General features: G+C 39.6%; 1 protein-coding gene across 1 annotated transcript; it reads left to right on the plus strand.

The window, feature by feature from the left end:
• The first annotated feature begins 4,333 nt into the window (after nucleotides 1–4,333).
• On the plus strand, nucleotides 4,334–10,852 carry LOC126203788 (macrophage migration inhibitory factor homolog). The gene is made up of 3 exons (XM_049938155.1): nucleotides 4,334–4,544; nucleotides 4,683–4,855; nucleotides 10,547–10,852. Exons 1-3 carry the CDS (start codon nucleotides 4,437–4,439, stop codon nucleotides 10,629–10,631), a joined length of 366 nt encoding a protein of 121 aa, XP_049794112.1. The 5' UTR covers nucleotides 4,334–4,436; the 3' UTR covers nucleotides 10,632–10,852.
• The last annotated feature ends 13,221 nt before the right edge of the window (nucleotides 10,853–24,073 follow it).

Consider the following 24,073-nt stretch of genomic DNA (forward strand, 5'->3'; position numbering starts at 1 on the left):
GTTTCTGAGCGCGACTTGACCAAGACATCGTTTATATATACATAAAATAATCCAAGTCGTGTGTAATCTTGTCCATAAGTCTTTGGAACGCCTGAACAGCTTTACATAACCTGAAAGGCATGCAGGTGAGCTCCAGCAACCCGTAAGGCATTCATACAGCTGTCTTGGGAACATTTTCTGGTGCCTTGGATATCTGGTAAAAGCCCTGACGAGGTCGAGTGTAAAGAATTTGTTTTTACCATGGACGCTGGAGGTGTAATCCTCGATGTTTGATATAGGCTATCAGTCTTGAATTATGCTGTCTATAGTCCCCACAAGGACGCCATCTATTGTTCTTTTTCAGTACCATGTGGAGGGGAGAAGCCCAATTACTACTTGATGGATGGCGGATCACCTGTGTGAGCATGGATGTGAGTTCCTGTTTAACTACTTTCAGTTTGTAGTGTTAAACGACGTCGTCGATCATGAAGAAGTGGCCCAGGCGTGGTCATAATGTAATGCACCTTGGCATGTCGTACAGGAACTGACATGGGAGGTTTGCACGTGATTTAAGGCGTTTCAAAAGCTTGATTAGTGGAGAATCTTCAGTTATCACCCAGACACCATCATCTTCCACGTGAAAAGTACTCTTTTGCTAGGTAAATTAGTGCTAGTGTCCAGCAGGCGTCGATGCCAGAGGTTGGCACAAGCCCATAAAATGGTAGAAAACCTGCTCCCAGTGTAGAATGTGTGATGTCTGCCACAATAAACTGCCACTCGAGCCTGCATCGTAGGCTTAGGCTTAATGCTAATGTAGTACCATCATATGTAGCTATTGTAGAGCCATTGGCTGCATGGAGATGGTAACTATCACACTTACGAGTTGGCAGATGGATAGACTGTTTCATCTGTACCCATGTCTATTAAGAATTATAATTTCGTGTCTTTGTTTCTGATAAAAAATCGACGGCTGCCGGTCGGAGCGTCAATGTCCATCATCACTGAGCTCCTGTTGTGTTTTCCTGTTCACAAGTTGGGCTATACTTCCGTTGGTTGGTTGACTGGTTCAGGAAGGGGTCCAAACAGCGAGGTCATTGGTCCCATTGAATGAGGGAAAGATGGAAAAGAAATTGGCTGTATCTTTTCAAAGTAACCATCCCGGCTTTTGCCTGAAGTGATTTAGGCAAATCGCAGAAAACTTCATTCAGGATGGCTGGACCTGGGTTTGAACGCCTCGTACGCAAATCGGCGGTGGTACCAACTTACTTTCGTAGCCAAAGGAGAGCAGCTGTGTTTCTTGGGCGAGTGATAGCGACGAGATTGACGACTGTTGTTCCGAGTTCGCAGTGCAGCCATTTGTGTGGTTAAGTTCACTGATCTGGGCTTGTAGCACAGCTAAGTTGCTGTCTGTCTGCGGTTGCCGGTTAACTGCTGCAACACACACTGACGGATGCTGGTGCCTCTATTTTAGGTCGTGTCAGGCAGTACGTGTGATACCCATATGCTTCCCACGATGTCGTCGCCTATTGTGTTGCTTAACTAACGTATGTAATCGGCAGCTGCGATGGCGTGCGACCGCCCAACTCTTCAGTACGAAGTAGTTTCTGTCTCTTCGTCTCAGACTGCGAAATTCGCGTGATTAAGGCTTTTTTAATCGCCAGATATCGATCCACGTTCGGCGGTGGCGATACTATATCTTATACTTCCGACTCCGTTTCTTCGCTGAGTGCTGCCATAACATAACTGTATTTTCTATAATCCGCAGTAACTTGCGCTATGACAAACTGGTGTTCCAACTACGCGAATCACAGCATAGGAATTTTCTTCCAGAACGGTGGTGATTTTACTGCGACGCTGTTTATCATCGCACCAACAGATGCGTCTGCAGCTCACACAGGAATTTGATTTACCATCGTAGAATACTGCAGAACCAGTAGGCTACAGGCGTGCGGTGCGGCACGGTTGGCGTTGAACACGAAAGAAGGGCGATGCAGTTGACGCGGCTGTAGTTGCACGCTACGAAGCGCAAACGTGTATCGAATTATACGCCCGTGACCGTCGTACATCACGTTGGGGTCACCAACTGTTATGGATTAGCAAACTCACTTAATTGGCTTTAAAATAACTTGTAACACAAAATAACATTCAACTGACAAAGCGTACAAAACAATAGAATAATATAGCAGGAAAAGCATAGAAAACACGTAGCTCATAGGCTGAGCTAAACCTGATCCTGCAAGGACCTTCACTTGCGCGTAGCACTACACCATACATACACAAACACACAAGTACACACACACACACACACACACTGTGCACCAGCTTGCGTACATTTCAGTATTATCGTGAAACAGAGGAGAGAGTGCCACGGATGTGATGCACGAGTGAGGGTGGCAGTCATTAAAATAAAGGCGTTTTCGTTATGGCGAGATCTTTTCCGAAAGGTTCTTCTCCGTATGCGAAAGTATTTTGTTGACGCCCACCTACAAAGAGAGAAATGATCGTCGTAATAAAATAAGAGAGAACAGAGCTCGCACGGAAAGATTTATGTGTTCGTTTTCCAGCGCACTGTTCGAGAGTGGAGCGGCAGAGTAATAGCAGGAAAATGCCAGGCTCTTAAATGTGAATTAGAGAGTTTTCATATAGTTTTGCGGCTATTAATTGCATGCACAGATATATGTGCATGCTGTTTATTGCATGCACAGACATATGTGCAGGCAGATCGTTGAATTTGGACTGGTCTTTAAGATTACCCAAACATGTGTGACTCTCATATATTTCAATTAAGTCAAGAATTAGCCCTCGAGGGCAAAGACATGTATCCCCCATCTAACAAGGGAACCTCCCCATCGCACCCCCCTCAGATTTAGTTATAAGTTGGCAGAGTGGATAGGCCTTGAAAAACTGAACACAGATCAATCGAGAAAACAGGAAGAAGTTGTGTGGAACTATGAAAAAAATTAGCAAAATGTACGAACTGAGTAGTCCACGTGTAACATATGCAACTTCTAGGGTAATATGGAGTCAGGAGCGCCGTGGTCCTGTGGTTAGCGTGGGCAGCTGTAGAGGGAGAAGTCCTTGGTTCAAGTCGTCCCTCGATTTTGAAAATTTTAATTTTTTGTTTTCAGACAATTATTATCTGTCCGTCCGAAGCAATCACTTTTTTGGGAGTGATAATCACATCCACAAAAAAAACTAAATCGGGCAAGGTAGAAGAATCTTTTTACCCATTCGCCAAGTGTACAAGTTAGGTGGGTCGACAACATATTCCTGTCATGGGACGCACATGCCGTCAACAGTATCGTATAGAATATATCAGACGTGTTTTCCTGTGGAGGAATCGGTTGACCTATGACCTTGCGATGAAATGTTTTCAGTTCCCATTGGAGAGGCACGTCCTTTCGTCTACTAATCGCACGGTTTTGCGGTGCGGTCGCAAAACATAGACACTAAACTTATTACAGTGAACAGAGACGTCAATGAACGAACGGACAGATCATAACTTTGCGAAAATAAAGAAAGTAAATTTTTCACTCGGGGGAGGACTTGAACCATGGACCTCTCATTCCGCAGCTGCTCACGCTAACCACAGGATCACGGCGCTCCTGACTGCACTTAACCCTTGAAATTGCACGTGAACTACTCAGTTCGTATATTTTGCTAATTTTTTTCATAGTTCCACACAACTTATTCCTGTTTTCTCGATTGATCTGTGTTCAGTTTTTCAAGGCCTATCCACTGTGCCAACTTATAGCTAAATCTGAGGGGGGTGCGATGGGAAGGTTCCGTTGTAAGAACGCAGTGTGTTCACGAAGACGAGAAACACTAGACTTTACAAACTGTGGATTCAAACACGTTTCACTTGCCACGTTGATGGTGATTTTCTGTCGACACGTTAAGATTTGTCTGGTAGGTGTAATCTGTGGAAACAAAAATGAGCAGTTTTGTTCAAACCTGTATGTCCCAATTCCGGCTTTGGGTTATGTTGCTGTCAACACGCTACTATTTGTCTGCACAAGGCACTCGTGCACAAGTATTGGCGCAAACATGCCTTTCTGCATTGCAGTGGTACCTGTAACAGCACCGTTACGATTAAACACAATATTATGCAAATCTTTTATGAAGATGATGCTCTTACAATTATTTTATTGTATTACATATTTTAGGTAGGATTTAATACTTGTCTGCATTTCACTTTGATAAATTTCATTACCAACCTCGAATGGTTTCACTGAAAATACTAGATATTTATAAAGAAGCCGTTTGTTAAGATTAAAAAATAATATATTCCTTGATGTACAAGTCTACCATGATAAAATCCGATCATATCAGTGTACTTTTATCTTTTTTCTTTTATCTATTGGTTGCCCTTGAAAGTTCGAGCTGCTTTGAGCAGTTGAGCACAGTGTAAACCTGTTGTGTTAGCTGTTGTGATTTGTGGAGGAACTTCAAAGAAAATGCCGCACCTTAGTTTACAAACTAACGTTCCTAAAAGCAAGATATCACAAGACTTCTTGAAAGAAACCACTAAAGTTATTGCGAACACACTTTCAAAACCGGACAGCGTAAGTAACAGCGGAGAATGAAATGAGAATATTCGTTATTTTGTTACTAATCATTCGCTATAATTGCAATAAAATGATTCTGTGTTAAATCTGTGAAGTATTTATACTGCGAGAAGTAATAAAAGTATTAAATTTCAGTATTGCGTCGTGTCAGTGGAAGCTGATTTGCCGATGGCATGGGGAGGTTCAACTGACCCTTGTGGAGTTGCCACATTAATGAGCATCGGTCAGCTCGGAACCGAAGCAAATAAAAAGCATTCAGCTGCAATATCCAGCCATTTAGAAAAACATCTTGGTATCCCAAAAAACAGGTAAGGCTGTCGGGTATATGCACAGGCAGAAATATTGTGGTACTTGATGTTACAGTTGGGTTGCTGCATTTTTAGTATCGGAATTTGTTGCATGAGAGAGTAGTATTTATAATTTTGAAGGTTAGCTTGAACAGCAAAGTTCATTGGTGTTCCATAATTTTTGAAGCGTGAGCGTGCGTGCGTGTGTGTGTGTGTGTGTGTGTGTGTGTGTGTGTGTGTGTGTGAGTGAACATAAAACTTTGAACTTTTCGTTGTCCAGTGACCTGCAATGTGTGTTTTATTTCTCATAGTCTATCTGTAATAAACAATTGAAATCTGTTGTTTTTGAGTCACCCAATACATAGGGAAGCCATGAAAAACCTACATTAGGATGACCAAACGAAGGTTGGAAGCTCCACCTTCCTGACTACAAGGACAGTATTGTTAAAACAGTGCTACGTCATTTGGTTTGTCCCTAGTGTAAAATAACTTTTGGGACAACAGAAATGTCAGACAAGTCATTGGCTTTGGCTAGTGATGTAATGGTCATGGCTGCTGTAAAATCACCTTTTGGTGCATTTATTGTTTTCTTGTTAGCTGGTGAAGACAACAAACGTGAAAGCAGAAAACACTGGTTATGGTGACACATGGATCTGTAGCTTAGCTCAAGTTAGTTTGGAAGGTAACTGTTTGATTATGAGTTCGTGAACCAACAAATGTGTAACTAAAAATACCTGGTTGTGGTGATAGACTGCTCTGCAGCTTTGCTTGTTTGAAACAACTGCCAATAAAATCATATGACACTCACAGTAAGGTTACTGGAGGCTAGTATACAGGAACACATTGCTCAGATTTCACAAGAACCTCTGCGAACAACTGTTGATCACATCATTTTATGGATTCAGCATCTCATCGACGTCTTTGGTGCATGTATGGAATGAATTGTTTAAGCAGCAGTTAATAATGAAAATCAACATTGTGCCTTTCTTCCTGGTTTGACATTTTCTGCCCACGTTTCCTATGGAACGAGTCAAAGCTGATTACTTGTATCGAACATTATGCTATATGAGTACGTTTTTACAAAGAAATTTTTTAATAATGTAAAAGGCTAATGCTACACTGTTCATTCATTTCTCACTCCCAGCATCCCCCCCCCCGTCCCCCCCCCTCCACACACACACAGTCAACAGATGTCAAGACTATAGTGATGATGTCTGGTTTTAATTTTGTTTGCCTAACTTCCCATTTGCTAGCCTGAATAACTGAGGTGGTGTCTGTCTGTAACAGGTGAGATGTTGATGTTGGAGGATACATTGTTGCACTGCATGGCTTTTCTGGTATTTCAAGGGGTAGAAAAGCTAAGAAAAACAGTGTGAAACTGTTATGTGAAATTATAGATGTTTTATTATTGCTGTTAATTTTTGTGTCACATTTTTCCCAACCCTCTACTCTAAGTTGTAACAATAAGGCCAGTTTTACAAGTCTTGCTTTTTTAGAGATAATTTCATTTCTTTAATTTTGATAAAGATGTTGCCTAGGTATCAGTTCCACTTCTCTCCTAGATCACTTATGAGCAGTTGTTCAGATGGCCATTGATAAATTTATTGTTATTATTACTATCGTTACTACTATTTTGAAAACTCCGCATTGCATCTTAACGGAAAAGAGAAAATTATGGTTTCCGTGGAAAGATAGACATTAGTTTTACTTCAAAAATGTTACATACAATTCCTGCACATATCTTTCCTTTCTAATGTCGAACATAACTTTTCACCGCCCTGTTACGATGAACATGAAGGAGTAGTAGCTTTGTGAGTGTTGGCTGTATTATTGTTGATCTGAGATGAGTTTTAATAAGTTGAAAGGCTCTGAATGATCTCTGAGGATGCCAAACTTCTGGAACTGTCATCATCAGAATGATCACCAAATAACTTTCTGAAACAGTTCTTTAACTCTTGACATTCAGCAGTGTTTTGTAATAAAGGGTACGTTGTGTAATTGTACACCAGTTGTAATAGTTCATAACATATCAAGCCTGTACAGGTTAAGGTGCACTTTGTATGTACTCTAAGCAACTCTTCAAAACATAGTTCAGATGGAGGATTTGTGTGGGAAGACATAGCAAGTAACTCTTCACATTGGGATAGTTGCTTTAGGTACTCTTTGTTGAACTTGGTATCAATCTCATTCAGAAAAAGATCAAGAATTTCAATCACACCTTTTTAAATCTTTGTTCACGAGTTAGTTCTTCAGGATGAGATAGTTCCTGTGTGTTCGAATATTGTTGGTGTGTCTCTTGGCTGTGAGATTTTCTCTCTTTGATATTTAGGTTCTTGAAATAATTTTTGTCTAACAGCGTGTCAAATACTTATACAGTCGTAAGATTTGCAAGAGCTGTGTTTATAAAGTCTACAGGATGTTTCAGCTCGGCTGCATTAAAGTATGAATTGTGTAGCAATTTGGCCAATTCGTTGCATCAAATACCTCAATAGCAACTGCCATATTAAAAGTAGTCTTAAACTTTGTGAGCCACTTCACCTAGCTCTATGACTTGAAAATTTTTGCCTCTAATTGAGCTCTGCCCATTCATTACTATTCGCGCAGTCCAAGCGGATGGTGCTGTAGTTGACGGTATTGCTGTGAATGGCAGAATCTCTTAGTCACTCCCATCAACAACTGTGCTCAGTGTCAGCATGGACTGTGTGAATAGTACTTTGGTCACTGTTTTCTGAACCTGATCATAGCTTTTCTTGAAATGCTTCACAGATTTTACCTGCACAGGTCATTGGGTTAGACACATTGGTATCAGCCAATGAACTTCTGAATTTGAATTCATCTTGTGAATACCGTATGGTAACAAGACATCGACATTCACATTTTTCCTTTTTGTGGATTGCAGAGTTGTATTTTGATACATCGTTCCAAGTTACCTAAACATTGGACAATTGTTCACAGCTTTTTGAATGTTTCTGTAATGCAAGATTCAAACAATGATGAATGCAATATTTGCAACTGCGTTTTGGGTAATCTTGAAGAATGGTTTCCTTCACACATTAGTTCCTCTCATACATGTTAGCTGCATCATTGAAACAGTGTGCACATAGAAACTCCTAGTGAAAGTATTAGAAAGATGTATTTGGCATCAGCATTTGCACTTTGGAATCCGGCACACTTTATAAAACCAGAAAAAATTCTTTACCTTTGAGTGTCTCAGGGTTGACAAATGTAGACACAGAGTGAACTACTACTGGTGAGGCACATCCTCATTGACTCTGCCATAATTCTGTAAAATGGAAAATGTTTTATTTGTGACACTATATCACATGTAAGCAGTATTTTCTATTATTTCATTTTGCACCACTGGTGCCAATGAAGTGTCATGTCGTGCTTTTGGCACGTCTTCGGTTCTGGTACCTCATTCTTCCTTTCATCGAGAAGTATCAAGAGGTTTCCAGTGAGTGTTTCATGACCTTTCAGTGCATAAGCCTTTTGATCCAGGAACCTGAATGACCTAAAAATTATTTGTAATGCGGTTCTAGCATTCTTTTCATTGGCAAGCAGATTCACAAGAGATGGCCAATCAGAGGTGTACTATTTTCACATAGCTGAATAATTGAGACAAACTCATGATGAAAAAGGCTCTTCTCATGTATTATGAACTTTTCTGTAGCTTTTGTCCAGTTACAGAAAATTTTATAAAAAGTTTCTTTTTGTGGTCCTTTATTGCTCGCTGTTGCATAGATCTACTGCAGTCATAACAAGAGAAAATTGTCACTCTTTTCTCTGTAATACAGCTAAGGAGAAGCCACAAGCCATTCTGATTTACAAGCTCTTCCAGTCCTTCACGGAAATTTAGGACAGGACAGAAAGTAGTCAGAGTTGTGCGTTCCTTCAGGTTGCGACAATTTGATTAAACTGTAAGCAAAAGTTGATATGAGGTAAATAGATAACTGTGCATTTGCTGACCTACAGTTTAGTTTTTCACTTGCTTTGTCTGTAGATCATACATCTGTAAGTAAATTTGTAGGTCTGGGGAGGGGGATTGCATAAACGTGATACCACCACCAACCCCCCTCTCCTCTTTATTGATATGACTTTGACAGAGTACTACAAAGGTAATCAACCTTGTTGCAGGAAGTAGCTTTTAGATTTCTACCTGGAAACCACTCACATTTTTTAATGGTGGGATGTGAAAGTGGGGGAGGGGGTGGGGGGTGGGGAGGATGCCTGCAGTTTAAGATGGAGTTGTAACAGTGCTGTACCTGGTCATTTTATGTATGCATTGTAGCCCTTTGTGAGAGCTGATCATCATCAGTGGTGGTTTGTTTTTCTCTAGTTTTACAGATCAGTGCAACTGCAACATATTGAAAATTAGGACCATCTGCTTATGGAAGGTTGCTAATTTGCTTTAAAAATACGGTAGAGCTGCCGCACACGTGGCTGGAGGTATTGGACATGTAGGAACCTGATTGAAGTACTGATGGTGGAAAATATTTTCATTGTCAGTATTTTGCTGGCTTTGGTCAGAGAGCTATTAGCTTAAAGCTTTCACATGATTAACTAACAAACCTCATTGTCTAGTGAAGTGAAGGCAAGGCATGTGACACTATTGAATGGAGATCCTAAATTCAGCAGACAGCCTGGTGACACCACACACACACACACACACACACACACACACACACACACACACACACACACACACACACAGTGACCCACATTACAGATAGACATTGGTCTAACGTACCATCATAGTCACCTGCACTACACAGATAAACATGTTTTTAACAATTTGTGTGGATATGAAATGAAATGATCTCACTGACTCAGTCTCTGGTAAAACACGTGGCAGACTTCAGTTTGTTGGTAGGATACTGGAAAAATGCTGCCAGTCTGCAAAGAAGACTGCATACAAAACACCCATATAACCCATTCTAAAATATTCCTCAAGTGTTTGGTATCCATAACAAACAGGACTCATAAGGACTATTAAACATTTGCAAAAAGGGACAGCTCTGATTGTTAGAAATTTGTTGACCCACAGTCACAAATTCCTGAAGAGTGTGTCTAATATCGCTCTTTGTTTGACCTCCACTATTGTGTCTGCCAATTCTTAAATCATCTTCATGTCTGTGACACAGTCCATAATTAAGTCTGCTATCGTTGATGGAAGTTGGACTTTATCTATGCAACAGGGATGCCATCAACATGGCAAAACTTCAGCTTACCCAGAAGAAATTAGTGAGCCATGCAATTGAATGTCTGGGTGAGGTCACAAAACACCAACAGGATAATTTTTGTTGTCTTACTCTGACAGGGCCTCATTTGTGAGATCCTGCATGCCCCTCTTTGCAGAGATAATATACAAGGGTCAGACTGAGAGGCAGTCAGCATGTTTTGCTCAGAACAATGAATCTATTGTCTCAAATATTTTAACAAATTAGATGTGCTGAAATGGTTCTGCAATCATAGGTGATTTTTTTCTCTAGTTTTACAGAACAGGGCCACTGCAGCATATTTAAATATGTTAGGGAATGTGCCATGAGCTGTTGATTGCCTTACAAGGATAGCTTAAAGTAGACCCACCAATTATACTTCATATCAAGAGCTCAGGTTTCGTATTATGTTTTTATTGTGTTGATGTCTGTGTTAATATTTAGAAATAACAAATTTGTTGCTGTAATACTTATGCAATTTTCTGTTTTGCTCTAGGTTGTACATCAATTTCATAGATGCAAAACCTGCTGATGTTGGCCATGATGGAACTACATTCCATGCCATATTTGGTGGCAAGTGATGTGATGTTATGAAGTTACAAAGTTTGGGTACACGCATGTGCGTATATATTTCCTGAGTAGTAGATTGGTAACAGAAATGTATGTTCAGTTATGTACAATTGAGCTAGTTCGATGGAAACTATATTGTGATAATTTTTGAGTATGATATATGTTATGATTGATTATAACTAAGTACTAATATGTGCTTATTACTTGGGGATCAATAAACAAAACTGTTAAACTTTGTGTTTTAATAGAAGAAGCCAAACAGTAAATGTAGTTGTTCTTATTTGTGGATTAAAAGCCTCCACTACTGTCTTGCTTCAAAATTAAGCACCTTGCAGAATGATTGACAAATACTGGACTGATTCATTCATTTTCTCTTCACTTAACTGTAGGGGAAACACATTCATGGTTGAATTTAATCAAAGACAACATTGCTATCAAACTTTGTATAACATTTTGCATTGTTCAGTCTTGAATACAGGTTAAAATTTTAAGCAATCTAAAGAAAATGATTAACAAACCATATGATGTATGTCAATAATAAAATCCAGTACAGTTGTAAAAATTATGTATCTCTAAAAAGGAAAGCACTGCCCAGCTTTAGGACTGATGTCCCATCTTTAGACGCATCTGCAAAATTTTAAATGAATGATAATATCTAGGCAAATGGTTAAGGTAATAAAGGACAAACAGAATCAACAGAAATTCTTAGAAAAAACGCCTATACATGCATTAAAGCATTGAGTCCACAAAGGATGCATAACTAACAACTAACTTGGTACATGGCATGCAAGAGAATATCCTCTTCAATCTTAGGTCTTCTAGACATCCTCTCTGAGGTAGATAATAATACTGGCTGAGGGGTACGCCACACATGGATCTACATGAAGACAGATAGGCAGTGTCTCACACAGTGCCGCACACACATTCAGACCAGTAGGAAGCACAACCCAAAGATGAAATGCTAGCAGGAGTGGTCCCATACCTGTAATGTTAGTGAGTGCATAACTCATGCTATCTGATGGTCAAAATCTAGATTAATGTAGACCACCAACAACCAGTCTAAAAAACCACAAACTGTCATCTGCTGCCATGTAAGCTAACTTATGAACCAGTGAGACACTGATTACACATTACCACGTTTGCACACGAAAACCTTACAAACCAACCAGTAGGGTCGAACCAAAGTAAACTGACAGAACTCCTGCACTGCCTCTCAAGAATTCATATAGCATGCAGAGAGCATAGTCTGAAATTGTCACTCATTGGTAGATGTACAAAGTTGTGGAACAGCTAACACAAATGGAAGGAAACCTATAAGACACGTACAGCCTGCCAGCAATCGTAACAGAAGCACCTAAGTTAAGAGCACTATTGATCACATTAAGAATAGCCAAACAATAAAAAAAAAGCACAATGAAAGATTTTTATGGAACATTGCTCACGGCAGCTCTAACCAAACCACTAAAATCCTAAATAATATAAATCAGTGACAATCTGCTGTAAAACACTTAGTAACCTCCAATAACGATGTCTGTAAACATGCTGTAATTTCAAAACTGTAGGACACAATATAACTATAAAGCTAGTATTAGACAATATCAAATCCTTATGGCACTAACAGGTAGCCACATCATGAAAGAACCACAGTGTAAGCTTCAGGGACTGGAGCAGAAGAATGGTTTGTTACAATTTTGTTTGTTTAACATTGCAGCATGTCAACTTTGGAAACACTTTACCGTTTTACATAGCATTGATTTACACATATGTTTTTCTATTGAGAATGAACACTACAGTGGAGAATGAAAAGCTGTATCTCACTGGTACTTGTATTTGCATACTTTCTGCTGCTTATGTTGAAAGTGACAAATATGGATGATTTATGCACATCATGAGACATTTTTATACTCTGGTTGTGAAATTAACCACATTGTGTATTGTACCACTCTCAAGAGAATCACTGAACAGTCAGAAGAGGGCGAAGGAATTTATGACGTACTGCCCAGCACTTACCTACAGTTTTGAGAAAAGCAAAAGTCGAGTAAATGGGCTCGGAGATTATCTTGTGTGACAGTTCAGTTGGTGAAATAGTCAACATGTTTCTGTGAAACAATATATCTTTTCATTCAGTTAGCATACTTTTCCATCAAAAATGGCTGATCGTTTTTTCCTCCTTGTGCTCTGCAAGTTACGATTGCTTACATACTTAGAACATAATTCCAAGTAGTCTTCCTGTACAATTTTATTCACGAACTACTCATTCAACCATTTTGCTTATGCAGGTCTGTTATTATTATTATTATTATTATTATTATTATTTGTAAAAGGGAAAAAAAACCTGATACCAATTTGTGATCACCATTATGCTCATAAATAATAATGCCAGATTCACTTAATAATTTAAATGTTTCAGCTTTTTCTACACTTCGATTAACAATAAAAGCAATACAAAAATGAGAAGTAATGTGCATATGGGGTGAGACCTCATGTACCCTGACTAAAACTTCAAAATCAAAGGTTATTGTCGATGTACGGTAATTCAGGTGCCAAAGCAACCTCTCCGTTCGGCTCAGTAGTTTACCCAGGTAAACTTGCCAGCGGTAAATGACCACAGTGTATGGTGTACTTACATGTAGAACTTTACATGTTCATGCTGTCCTTTTCATGCCCCAACATTCATTATTTTGGGACCCCTCACCTTTACTACAATCTTTGTGACCTCATTTTAAACATTTGGGGACTTTAGGCATTCCTCCACCCATATCAGAGGACCACCCACATGTAGGCCCAGATCTAGGGGTAGGGGGCAAACGGGTATCTGCGTGGGTGCCAATTTTAGGGTGCGACATATTCTTGAAGGGAAAAAAAAAAAAAAAAAAAAAAACAACTTGTTTCACAAAGTGCCTAGCATCCAGCACACATTGGTCTATCGATTATTCATATGATTTTGAAACACATCTCTGTTGGTTTTTCAACATATTCTAAGTTGGTTTCTGACAAAATCTTGAGTTGATTTTTGAATGCGAGCATAGTATATATGAGGTCTCCATTAGGGGTCTCCCCATTGCATCTAGAAATAAAAAAACTTTCCTGAAGACAAAAGGGGATGGGGCTATACGAGCTGAACCAAATAAACCCAAACGGGTGAGTGGCAATCGCTGTTTGTTTATGTGGTCGATTTGGTGTGCAAATGGTCAGCATTGTTATAATTATTAGCGAAATCTGTAGATTCAGACTACCAGAGTGGAAATAGACTAATTACAGGAATAACTGGTAAAAAAGATTACATACTATCTTCTCGATGTATCCAAGAAAATGAAATTTGAACAGAAAATTTTTGCCAGATCGCTACACTACCAAAGGCTGCATTCACAGTGGCATAGACAACGGTCATCCAACACAGTCATCAGAGGTTGCCCAATAACATTGGTCATAGTGCATCTGATCTCCTACGTCATTTTTGGCAAGATCAAGATGATGAGGTTAGGTTAGAATCTATTCTGTGTTAGAAGTAGGTTAGATATTAACCTCTTAGGGTGGCGTGGACATGGCAACACCTTTGTGCTTGGATAAGAGGGCTGCATAGCTGCTTCTGCTATTAGAGAGATGCCGAATGCATTTGAATGAGCTTTCCTGTCTCATAAAGAATGTGGTGAATTCTATACACTCTGTCCTCAGTTATCAGAATAACCAGACAAGTTTTATGAACATATGAGATGGCGGGAGAATTGTTCTGTTACGTACTCGAGATAATTCATGATGACCTTGAAAAGCAAGTTCTAAACACTATTTCACTGTAATTATTTAAAGTTGTGTAGATGTATGTCAATTAGCCTTCAATGACTGTCATTTAGCACACAAGTGAAAGCAAAGTGTAAAGTGTAGCATAAGATACTCTGAATACCTAAAGCGCTTAAAAGTTTAAATACATACCATACACTACATTTGTAAACCACTTCATATTAACAGAATCACTATCCTATTGGCATAAAATGCCAGTAAGTAGTAGTAATAATCTGTAGACAACAAATGACGAACTATCACAAGACAGATTAGTACAACAGCTATAAGCATGTAGCATAAACCACCCCTTTCACTTGAACAAATCATTTTTTTAGGTTTAATCTATGCCTAAAGAGTTTTCAGTAAAGAGTTTGCCTATTTGAGGTTTCGAAGAAATCTGCAATAGCAGTCCATAGATTCTGTACTATATCCTGATCATGAGATTTTCTTTCTTGTGATGCCACAAGCTCACCCTTTCTTGGACTAATCTTATCAGTTTCTCATGTTCCATATTGTGTGTGTGAGAGAACTTCAGTCAATTTGACTGAAGAAAACAAACTGATTTGAATTTCGTTGCTTGTCATACGAAGTCTGTACTTTCAGGGGATAAAATTGGCTATAGTGTGACCGCGCACATAGTGGCATACTGATGTGAAAACATCGGCCATCTTTAGTCAATGTCGGTTGTCAGCGCAATTGACCAAAATCAGAGCCACTGCAACTTCAGCCTTAAGGGCCAGTTGTACAGTCCTCGTCCTCGGTTAGCAGCTGCTTTTTTAAGTTCTATTCTCAGAATAGTGGGGAATAATTGCAGGATAACTGAACTGGTGATTCTGGCAGGGTTGGTGAAGTTAGCTGGAGAATGTTTCGACAATGGCAGGAATACAGAATTAGTGATAAGATTTACTGTTACATCAGGGTAGCAGAAGAAACGGGGACATCACACAAATTATGTGGAAGAATATGATGATTCTAAATTTCTGTAGAAAATTTTGTACTACTACCTTTTCATCTCATGCTTGAGAAACTGGAACTTATTAATGAAATGTGAAACTATTTCCTAACATAAAACCTTTTGCTTGTAGTGGGCCTAATCAGCATTTGATGTTGGTACTTCGTGAATTATATTCTGTCATGTTGTTTATGTAAATGAGGTACATAAGAATGACCGTTCATGCCAAAAAAGTCTCATATTGGCAATTACTGCAATATTAGAAGTAGGAAAGCCTATTTTGTTTTATCTAGCAGTGACAAAATAGACATAATGAAATTGAGAAACCACTCCACACTTGGGTACTATATGTGTTAACAGCTTTTTCAGTATCAGACAATGACATTTTGATTTTTCATGTAGCACAACATTTGACGAACTTTGGTGAGGCAATAGATTCTTTTACAGAAAGGGAAGCACACCATGTAAGGCTGTAGCAAGATAGAGAGAAGAAATGTGTACCATACTGTGGTGCTTGTCTCTTGTCTTCACTGGTTTTGTGTTTCCTGTATTTAATTTAGTGTCACACATAAGAGAAAGTTATTAGCTAAATGACAATCAAGAGTGAAAATTTTCTGAAGAGTTCTTATTCTCCCATCCAATATTAATTTTGAGGTTTTTTGAAGTGTGGGGTAGGTTGTCAAACCACCCGACTAGAAGCAGGAGAGGCATGACAGGACATTTTAATTTCCACTGTCCTGAATATAGGTTTGATGGCTTTCATTACAAAATATATGTTTGGATTCCACAAAGTGAAATACAGTGCTCTTCGGCACACTTAAAACATTGAACATATATGTTTTATATATCAAACACTTCAAAATATGTGTGCTACAAAATGACATTTTTGAAAAATCGTCTTTCTTTACATGCTATCTGAAGTGCTCAAGGAAGGAGGGAGGGCGAGGGGGGGGGGGGCACCATCAAGTTTTTGTAGTGGTTTGGAAATATCATAGATCTGGGGCTGCCCACATGTACTGTATATAGCTTACTTCAGGTTCATATCCCTTTCAAAAAAACTGCTGCATATCTATCTCAATTTTGACACATCAGACAAAATAGTACTTTTCCAATTACAAATATAGTTATTGTATAAACACCTTTGTTAAGATCAAGCCACAAGTCGACAATAAACTTCAGTGTACATGCTTCTCTGCAGGTTGTGCTAAGGAGCACACTAGCGAGAAGCTCCGATTCATATGCCTCTTAACCGGAGCCACTAGCGACAGTTTGCACAGTCCAAGGTGACACCCCATGATGGCTGATGAGAGCATACATAAATCTGAATGCCTTTACAGTCATACCTATCAGCCACTGTACTGAGTGGCGGCTTGAACTGCACAAATAGCAGCTATGCTTCGGTCCCCTCTGTTTACTCTGGGCAGGCTCTGGTTGTTCACTGGTTCTTATGGCAGCACTGGAGAGAACACCCTACTCGGGACTCTTGAGTTACTCGCTGGTTAACATGATCCTCTGACCAACACTCGTCAAGTGGGTTTACATTTGCATTTCTGCACAATGTCACTGTATGTGCTGTTCGGTAAGGTGACACAGTGCTTAAGACAGTGGACGCGTCTAAGCATTATAAGGGATGTGCAAGACTGAATTTTAATATGACAGTTGTGAGAGTACAGGTGTTTTTTTTTAAATCACAGATGAGCATTTGAATAGCATTTCTATCCTCAACAGTCTTGTATGATTGAGCAAGTGCAGATATTTCAAACTAGGTTCGGCCAAAATGTAATCTGTGTTTTTTAGTCAAGATGTCAGTGTGATGCTGTTTATGTTTGTGGTAATTTTTGTGTTTGAGGTGCTCCTGTGTCTCATTGCAGTGACACGAGGTCTCCATAAGATGTGGTTATATCATACAGTCTGTCATCCGAGTCTGCAGTGCCGTGTGCTGTGCCGTGGAGCACCTCATGACAGAGTTCTTTGCTATGGACTTCTCAACAATTGAAATGTGTCAAAGATTCAATGTAAAACAGTTCAGACTTGGAACTGACTCAGCCATGGATAGTAAACGAAGCCATTATACAGTACACAGGCTTCCTATCAATAGCCTGGAAACCATTGCAAGAAGATTTTTGAGACTTTGCAGGATAGTCATTGACCAGTGCCAGGGCCTTACTGCACTTATTCAGTCTGAACCATCACAAAGTTTTCATTTAGGGTTTTGGAAGTTTTCCTGAATCACTAAAGACAAATGCTATAACAATAGTGGCAATTTCAGGAGGGAAAAATATGTTGAAATAGGAGAAGGCAACCACTTACCTATGGAGGATTGGTGTATGGTGCACAGAAATGTGTACTAGAAAACAGTTAACATTAGCTTTTGAGATCTTGCGTCTTTTTCTGATAGAAGTGCACCATCTTGTGTGTATACTCCTATTAGAAAAAAGAGCAAGAGGAATGGTCTACAGTCCCGGTCTGTCACTATGTAAGGTCTGCCTGGTTTTGCTGAGCTGTGGTTGTTCCTTCACACTTCTGCTTCACTGCCACATCGCCAACAGTTGACTGGGGCAGCTTTTGAATGATGAAATCTGCCTGATGAATTTGTTGCTCTGATGACATCTGAAGAATAGTCCACATTCGAAGTGAGTGAGTTCTCCTGACCAATACATTCTATATTGCTGCTTTTGTACTGACAACACAATACTCCGCACCTCCTTTGTTACAGGTGGGTCCTCTTCTCATGACATTTACTTGTGAACTTCACACTACATAGGTGTTTCCAGATACTTTTGATCAGACAGTACGAGGAATAAAGAAAAACTCATACTTCCTACTCACTGCCTACAGTTCTTTGCCCAAACTCAACAATACATGAGAATGAAGATTTATAAGAAATTAAAGGACACAAAGATATAAATCAGGCTGAGAGTTGTTTGCAGAAGAGAAAATTGTACAGCATGCTGGACCAAAAGTTCTACTACTCAGTAGAAGCATTCCTGAAAGTACTACTGACTTGAGCTGTGCTACATACAATGTAGGATAGTGGTTAACATGATTGGCTGGTGTGCTGTTGGTCGTCAGTTCATATCTGATCACCAGCAAACATACAGCGTGGCCATAAAACTTACTCAGATTTCAGGATTAAATATTAATTATATTTATGATCGTAACATTTGATTTTTGTTACATGTCAATTAAGGAATTCATCAAATTTCTGTGCAGATGCCTCTCATTCAACATTTTCATCACAAAGAGCGCTGTGTGAGGTATATCATAAAAATGGCTTCCTACCCCCCACCCCACAGTGGAAGTTTGTATCCCATTATGGAAAGAAAGCACCTGATGTCAAGTTAATCAGAACATGGGCGGAAACTTATTTAGTGATGGGGTTGGTTCAGAAATGAACAAGCAGTGGCAGGCCGTCTATTTTGGAGGAGACTGTGCATGCAGTTCAAACCACATTCAATAGGTCTCCACAGAAATCAATTAGACAAGATTCATAAGAGCTTCAAGTGCCAAAGAGTACAGTAGTGCATAAAGTACTTTGCAAACATCTTAGATTGTATGTGCACAAGGTCCTAGTTGCTCAGGTATTACATCCAGATGACCACTCAAAACATGGACAATTTGCAGTGGGTATACTGAACCATTTGTATGAGGACAATGATTTCTTGAAGTGTGTATGTTTTCCCAATGAGGCTCAATTCATGTTCGTGGCTCAGTAAGTGCCATAATGTGTGGATTGGGGAATCAGAAAAAGCTTATGTTGTATGAGAACACATTCAGGACAGTACAAAGGTTAATGTGTGGTGTGGGTGATCGTGTGATCAAATGACTGGCCCATTTTTCTTCCTTGAAAACAAAGTAAGTGGATATATTTACCTAGACATGTTGGTGTATTATGTTGTTCCCCAGCTGCAAGATATGCAAGACACTGTCATCCTCCAGCAAGAAGGTGCTCCCCCTCATTGGGCTCTCAAGTCCATGATTTTCTTAATGAAACCTTCCCCAACAAGTAGACTGGCAGACATGGTTCAGTTCTATGGCCCACCAGATCACCTGACATTAGCCCCTTAGATTTCTTTCTTTGGAGGCAGAAAACAACAGAAAACAACAGTTCTTGATATTTTGGCATTGCTGCAACACATCAGAGACAAGACTGGCATAATCTTCCCCCTTACATTGCAGAATGTGTGGCAAGAGGTTGAATACTGACTTGATATTTTGCATGTTACCAGGGGTGCACATATTGAAGGGATTTAAGAATTGTTTATGGAAAGAAATATTACTAAATTAAATAGTACAGATGCAGGCAGACAACATGGAATTACAGAAGCAGTTAGATGCGTTGAGTGAAGATAGGAGGGAACAATCCTCATCCATTATGTTGACAACCATCCTAAACGCCAGTTCCACACGCTGACACACTCTTTTTTATGGTAAATCAGGGGAGGATGTGTTGGCATTCATGGATAATTGTTAACACCACTAAGCTGAGATGTTGCTCAGGAAAACAACTTCTGCATATGGCTAAATTATATTTGATAGTCGACGCCAAGGCATGCGCTTTGTATAATGAGGGGTTATGGAATACACCACTGTTAGAGACTCTAGTGGTGCTTTTTTTTTTTTTAGCAGTGCAGATGGAAAAACAGCTGTAGGTATTTTAGGGTATAGTTGAACAACATATTGCAGGTATAGTCCATTGTGAACTTCATGGACAGGATGAGGAAATTATAGGTCAGCACTTATGAGTTGACAGAGGGCAATGAAACCTAGAGGATCCTTCTGCAAGAGGTAGAACAGAGGGCACTGGATATATTTTTGTGGGGGTTGCCTAGGAAAGAACAGGCAGAGTCCCCTAAAAAATTAATTGAATCTGTAGGAATTGCAACAGTGTTGGAAGAAACAGATGTGGTGACCTGAGTCTGTGATTGAAGAGGAATTTTTTTCTGTGGAAGTCAATTTTTACTGCTGTGGGCAATCAGACCACATATGTGGGGAGTATTGTGAGGTGCAGTGTAAGAAATGCAGCTGAAGAAGGTATCCACAACGAAATTGCAGACAGAAACATAATTGTTTAATATAAATAATTTTGTTGTCATAGTATATTTTATAGATTGATTTTTTTTATTTTATAGTATATTAGTAATGTAAGTGTTTTATGAAATATTATTTCAAATTTTTTAAAGTAGATTTTATTTGTTGTTCATTTTGTATCAGGGTTTATCAAAATTTTAGTAGTTTTTTACTTGTCTCGATTTAGGTTGATTTATAAATAATTGATAGTTAATGTGTCATAATTATTGTTAAGTTACTTATAGAAATGAAATGTTAATCATTTCCTAAGATATATAGTTTCTTAAGAAAAAAATTAATTTCTTAAAGTTAACTGTTTGTGCTTAATTTTTTAAATATAAATATAAACTTATTTACTCTTTAAGAGATAAACTTTAGAGTTATTAACCTATAATTTGCTTGTTTTAAATATAATAGTAGGCTTTAAACCAGCTATCTTCAAGATGACCTTAAAGTTCATTATTTTATATTCTTTATTAAATTTATCAATCTTTGTAATAATTATGGAACTAGTATATTTATTTGTATGAAAAGTTTACTTTTGCTAACTTATTATAAGGAACTAGGTAAAATTGATTTCCACCTGTTTATCAAAAGCATGTCTTCTTGAAAATATTTTGAGGTCTGACCTGCTCACTGAGTAAATCTGTAAAGAGCCATGGTATTTTGACTGTGCAAAGGTAACATAATCATTAGTCTCTTAATTAGTGGTTGGAATGAATGGCTTGATGAGAAATCCTCTCTCCCTCAATACATTTTTGAATTTAACTTTTTAAGTCAAAAGGCTTAAATTTATCTTTAGGACGAGAAGACCGCATAGATCTTAATATTTTACTTTTATATAGGTTTTTGTTGATCTTTCCATATTTAATGATAATGTTTTGTTGGGATGACATGAAGAATAAATAAACTATTCATTATTATATCACTGATTAATGTTTGTTGCTTTGATCCATAATTTATGATCATAAGATTAAGTTACCTCAGAGATAACAGTGTAATTGTTTTAGAGAGCTCATATCAACAAAGCAGATTGAGGCCTCAATGTTGGAATAAGAAAAACTTTTGGTGCAGGTGCTCAATAATTAGGTCTGTTCGACTTGTAAATTCTTACATGATCTGATATCAGATCAGCGTGAGTCAGGTCGGTTTCTATCCTAGGATTACTTACCCATATTGTCGCAGCAGAAGCTGAGTAGCTGTGGTGTAGTGGTTATGATACTAAACTGTTGCATGATGGGTTGTGATTTCAAAACTAACCTGGATTGTACAATTTTAATTTCTATATTCGGTTCGAGTACATTCTACAAGTATCCACAAATGTCAAGAATCATTGTACTGAAATGTTCTGTAGCTGTATATATACTGTATGTGTTCTGGTCGGAGGCAGTTCGCTCCACGCTCTTGTATGTGCAAGTGCAGAATAAACCTTCGTTAAGTGAAGTTAGTGTTCGACATTCATCTAATTACACCTTCTTGTACATGACATTATTCTGGTGGAGGCGCTGGGCATTGGAACTTGTGATAGTGCACATTGTCGACGACGCAGTGGCTCCCATCAGGCCACGACAGAGCCGCCGTTTACGTGGCGAGAAACCCGAGTTCAAGCCCTATTCAACAGATCGCAATCTATCGGAGACAGAAGAAGAAGAGGACGTTATGATGACAACAACTGTGTGCCAGCACATGAGACATCCTTCCTGGTTCTCTGGTGATGATGGCAAAGATCCAAACAAGTGGCTGAAGGTATATGAGCGTATAGCCAAATTTAACAAATGGGATGACACCATGTGTTTGGCTAACGTATTTTTCTACTTGGAGGGCACTGCCAAGCAACGGTATGAGAACACGGAGGAGAAGTTCACAAACCGGGAAGTATTCCAGGCGGAACTGCCCAAGTATTTCAGCGACAGAAGTGCAAGGCTGAAGATAAATTAAAGTGCAGGGCGCAACGTCCAGGAGAAACTACAGCATCCTACATTCAAGACGTCTTAGAGCTGTGTAAAATAGTGGACCCTAGAATGAAGGAGGAAGATAAGGTTGCACATCTCATGAAGGGTCTTGCTGAGAACATGTATCAAGCCCTACTCCTGAAGGAGGTTTCGACAGCAGACGACTTCATAAAATGGTGCCAGTATATCGAGACAATGCATCAAAAAAGAATTACACACAAGAAGTTTGAACGGCTTCCAAACGTTGTATCAATGTCTGTGATGGAGGAAGAAACGGATTTCACAAGTGTTCTTCGTCAGATAGTGAGAGAGGAAGTTCAGAAGGCACTTTGATTGCACAGCGGGCAAAAAACCGAGTCATAAGGGAGGAAGTGGAACAGAGATTGAACCCAATCTCTCGCCCTTCCTTTCCCTTTAAAACGGTGAAAAGTCGAGACCCAGGCGGAGTTACGTTCCTACAATGCCGCATGAGGAACCTGTTTGGGCACCAGGGAAGACTGACGTCTGGAGGACCCAGGATAACCAACCTGTATATTTCCACTGTGGACGACCGGGACGTGGTGCTCTATTGTCGAGGAAGGCGGCGGATATTTGATGACGCCCGCGCCAGAAAACAGCAGACTGATCTTAGCCGACGCCAACTCTGGGACGACGAAGATGAACAAGAAGATGTGGGTGCAGGACGAAGTAGGTCACCATCACCGCAAGCTAGCCGCTGGAGAGGACACTTCCCAACACGCCGATCAAGCTCTCCATCGCTGTTTAGAAGCTCCAGCCGATCACCTAGCCGCCGCAACCTGGAAAACTAAAGGGTGTGACCTTCCTTGGAGTGGAGGCTGCTGAAGAGAAAAATCCTCTGCCGTTGATCACCACAAAAAGATAGGAAACTACGTCGATATCCTCATGGATGGCTGACCAGCCCAAGCTCTTGTGGACTCTGGAGCATCATATTCAGTCATTTCGGAGTAGTACTGTCACCAGTTGCAGAAAACCGTATTCGTCGACAGAAAACATCTCTGCTGAAGGTGGCTAATGGGAAATATATAAAACCTACAGGAAGATGTACCATTCGTGTGGGTATAAGTGGCCATTCACAGCCCTTAGAATTCATCGTCTTTCAAGAGCATAGTCATGACATTTTCGGATGGGACTTTTTGAAAGCTGTGCAGGCAATTATAGACTGTGGTCGCTCGAAGATTGTGCTAGACGAGATGAGATACTGTGGAAAGAAAGATGCACATACGAGTGTGTGGAGACTATGTACGCTGGATGAAGTGATAATTCCTGCAGTCAGCCCTAGAAAGGTAATTGTCATGTGTCATGCCATTCATCAACCCATGGTCTTGTAGTGGAATGTAAGAGAAGCATACCACTGAAGAATAACTTGGTCATCCTAGCCTCTGTCGTCGCGTTTAAGAACGGATTCGGTGAATTGTGGATAGTTAACTGTCGCTGAGAACTGCAGATCCTTCCAGGATGTATACATGCGTAGCAAACGCTGAGCCGTTAATTGAAGAACAATTGAGTGTCATAGAAACCTCCCATGCCGAGTCTGTGGGCGAAATTAGCGCTACCAGATCTTCTAGCTCGACTATCACCAGATCTCACTAAGGAACAACAGAAGAAGCTACTTGCCATTCTTCAAGAGTTCTCTGACTGCTTCAATCCACAGGTGAAGACCAAATTAGACAAATTGAAG

The sequence above is a fragment of the Schistocerca nitens genome, chromosome 9 (genome assembly GCF_023898315.1).
Source record: "Schistocerca nitens isolate TAMUIC-IGC-003100 chromosome 9, iqSchNite1.1, whole genome shotgun sequence".
NCBI lineage: Eukaryota > Metazoa > Arthropoda > Insecta > Orthoptera > Acrididae > Schistocerca > Schistocerca nitens.

Bases quoted from the DNA above. Each gene is read 5' to 3' on its own strand.
- LOC126203788 (XM_049938155.1), top strand. From the start codon at position 4,437: ATGCCGCACCTTAGTTTACAAACTAACGTTCCTAAAAGCAAGATATCA. The intron at 4,545-4,682 runs GTAAGTAACAGC...ATTAAATTTCAG, and splicing joins CACTTTCAAAACCGGACAGC to TATTGCGTCGTGTCAGTGGA. The intron at 4,856-10,546 runs GTAAGGCTGTCG...GTTTTGCTCTAG, and splicing joins CTTGGTATCCCAAAAAACAG to GTTGTACATCAATTTCATAG.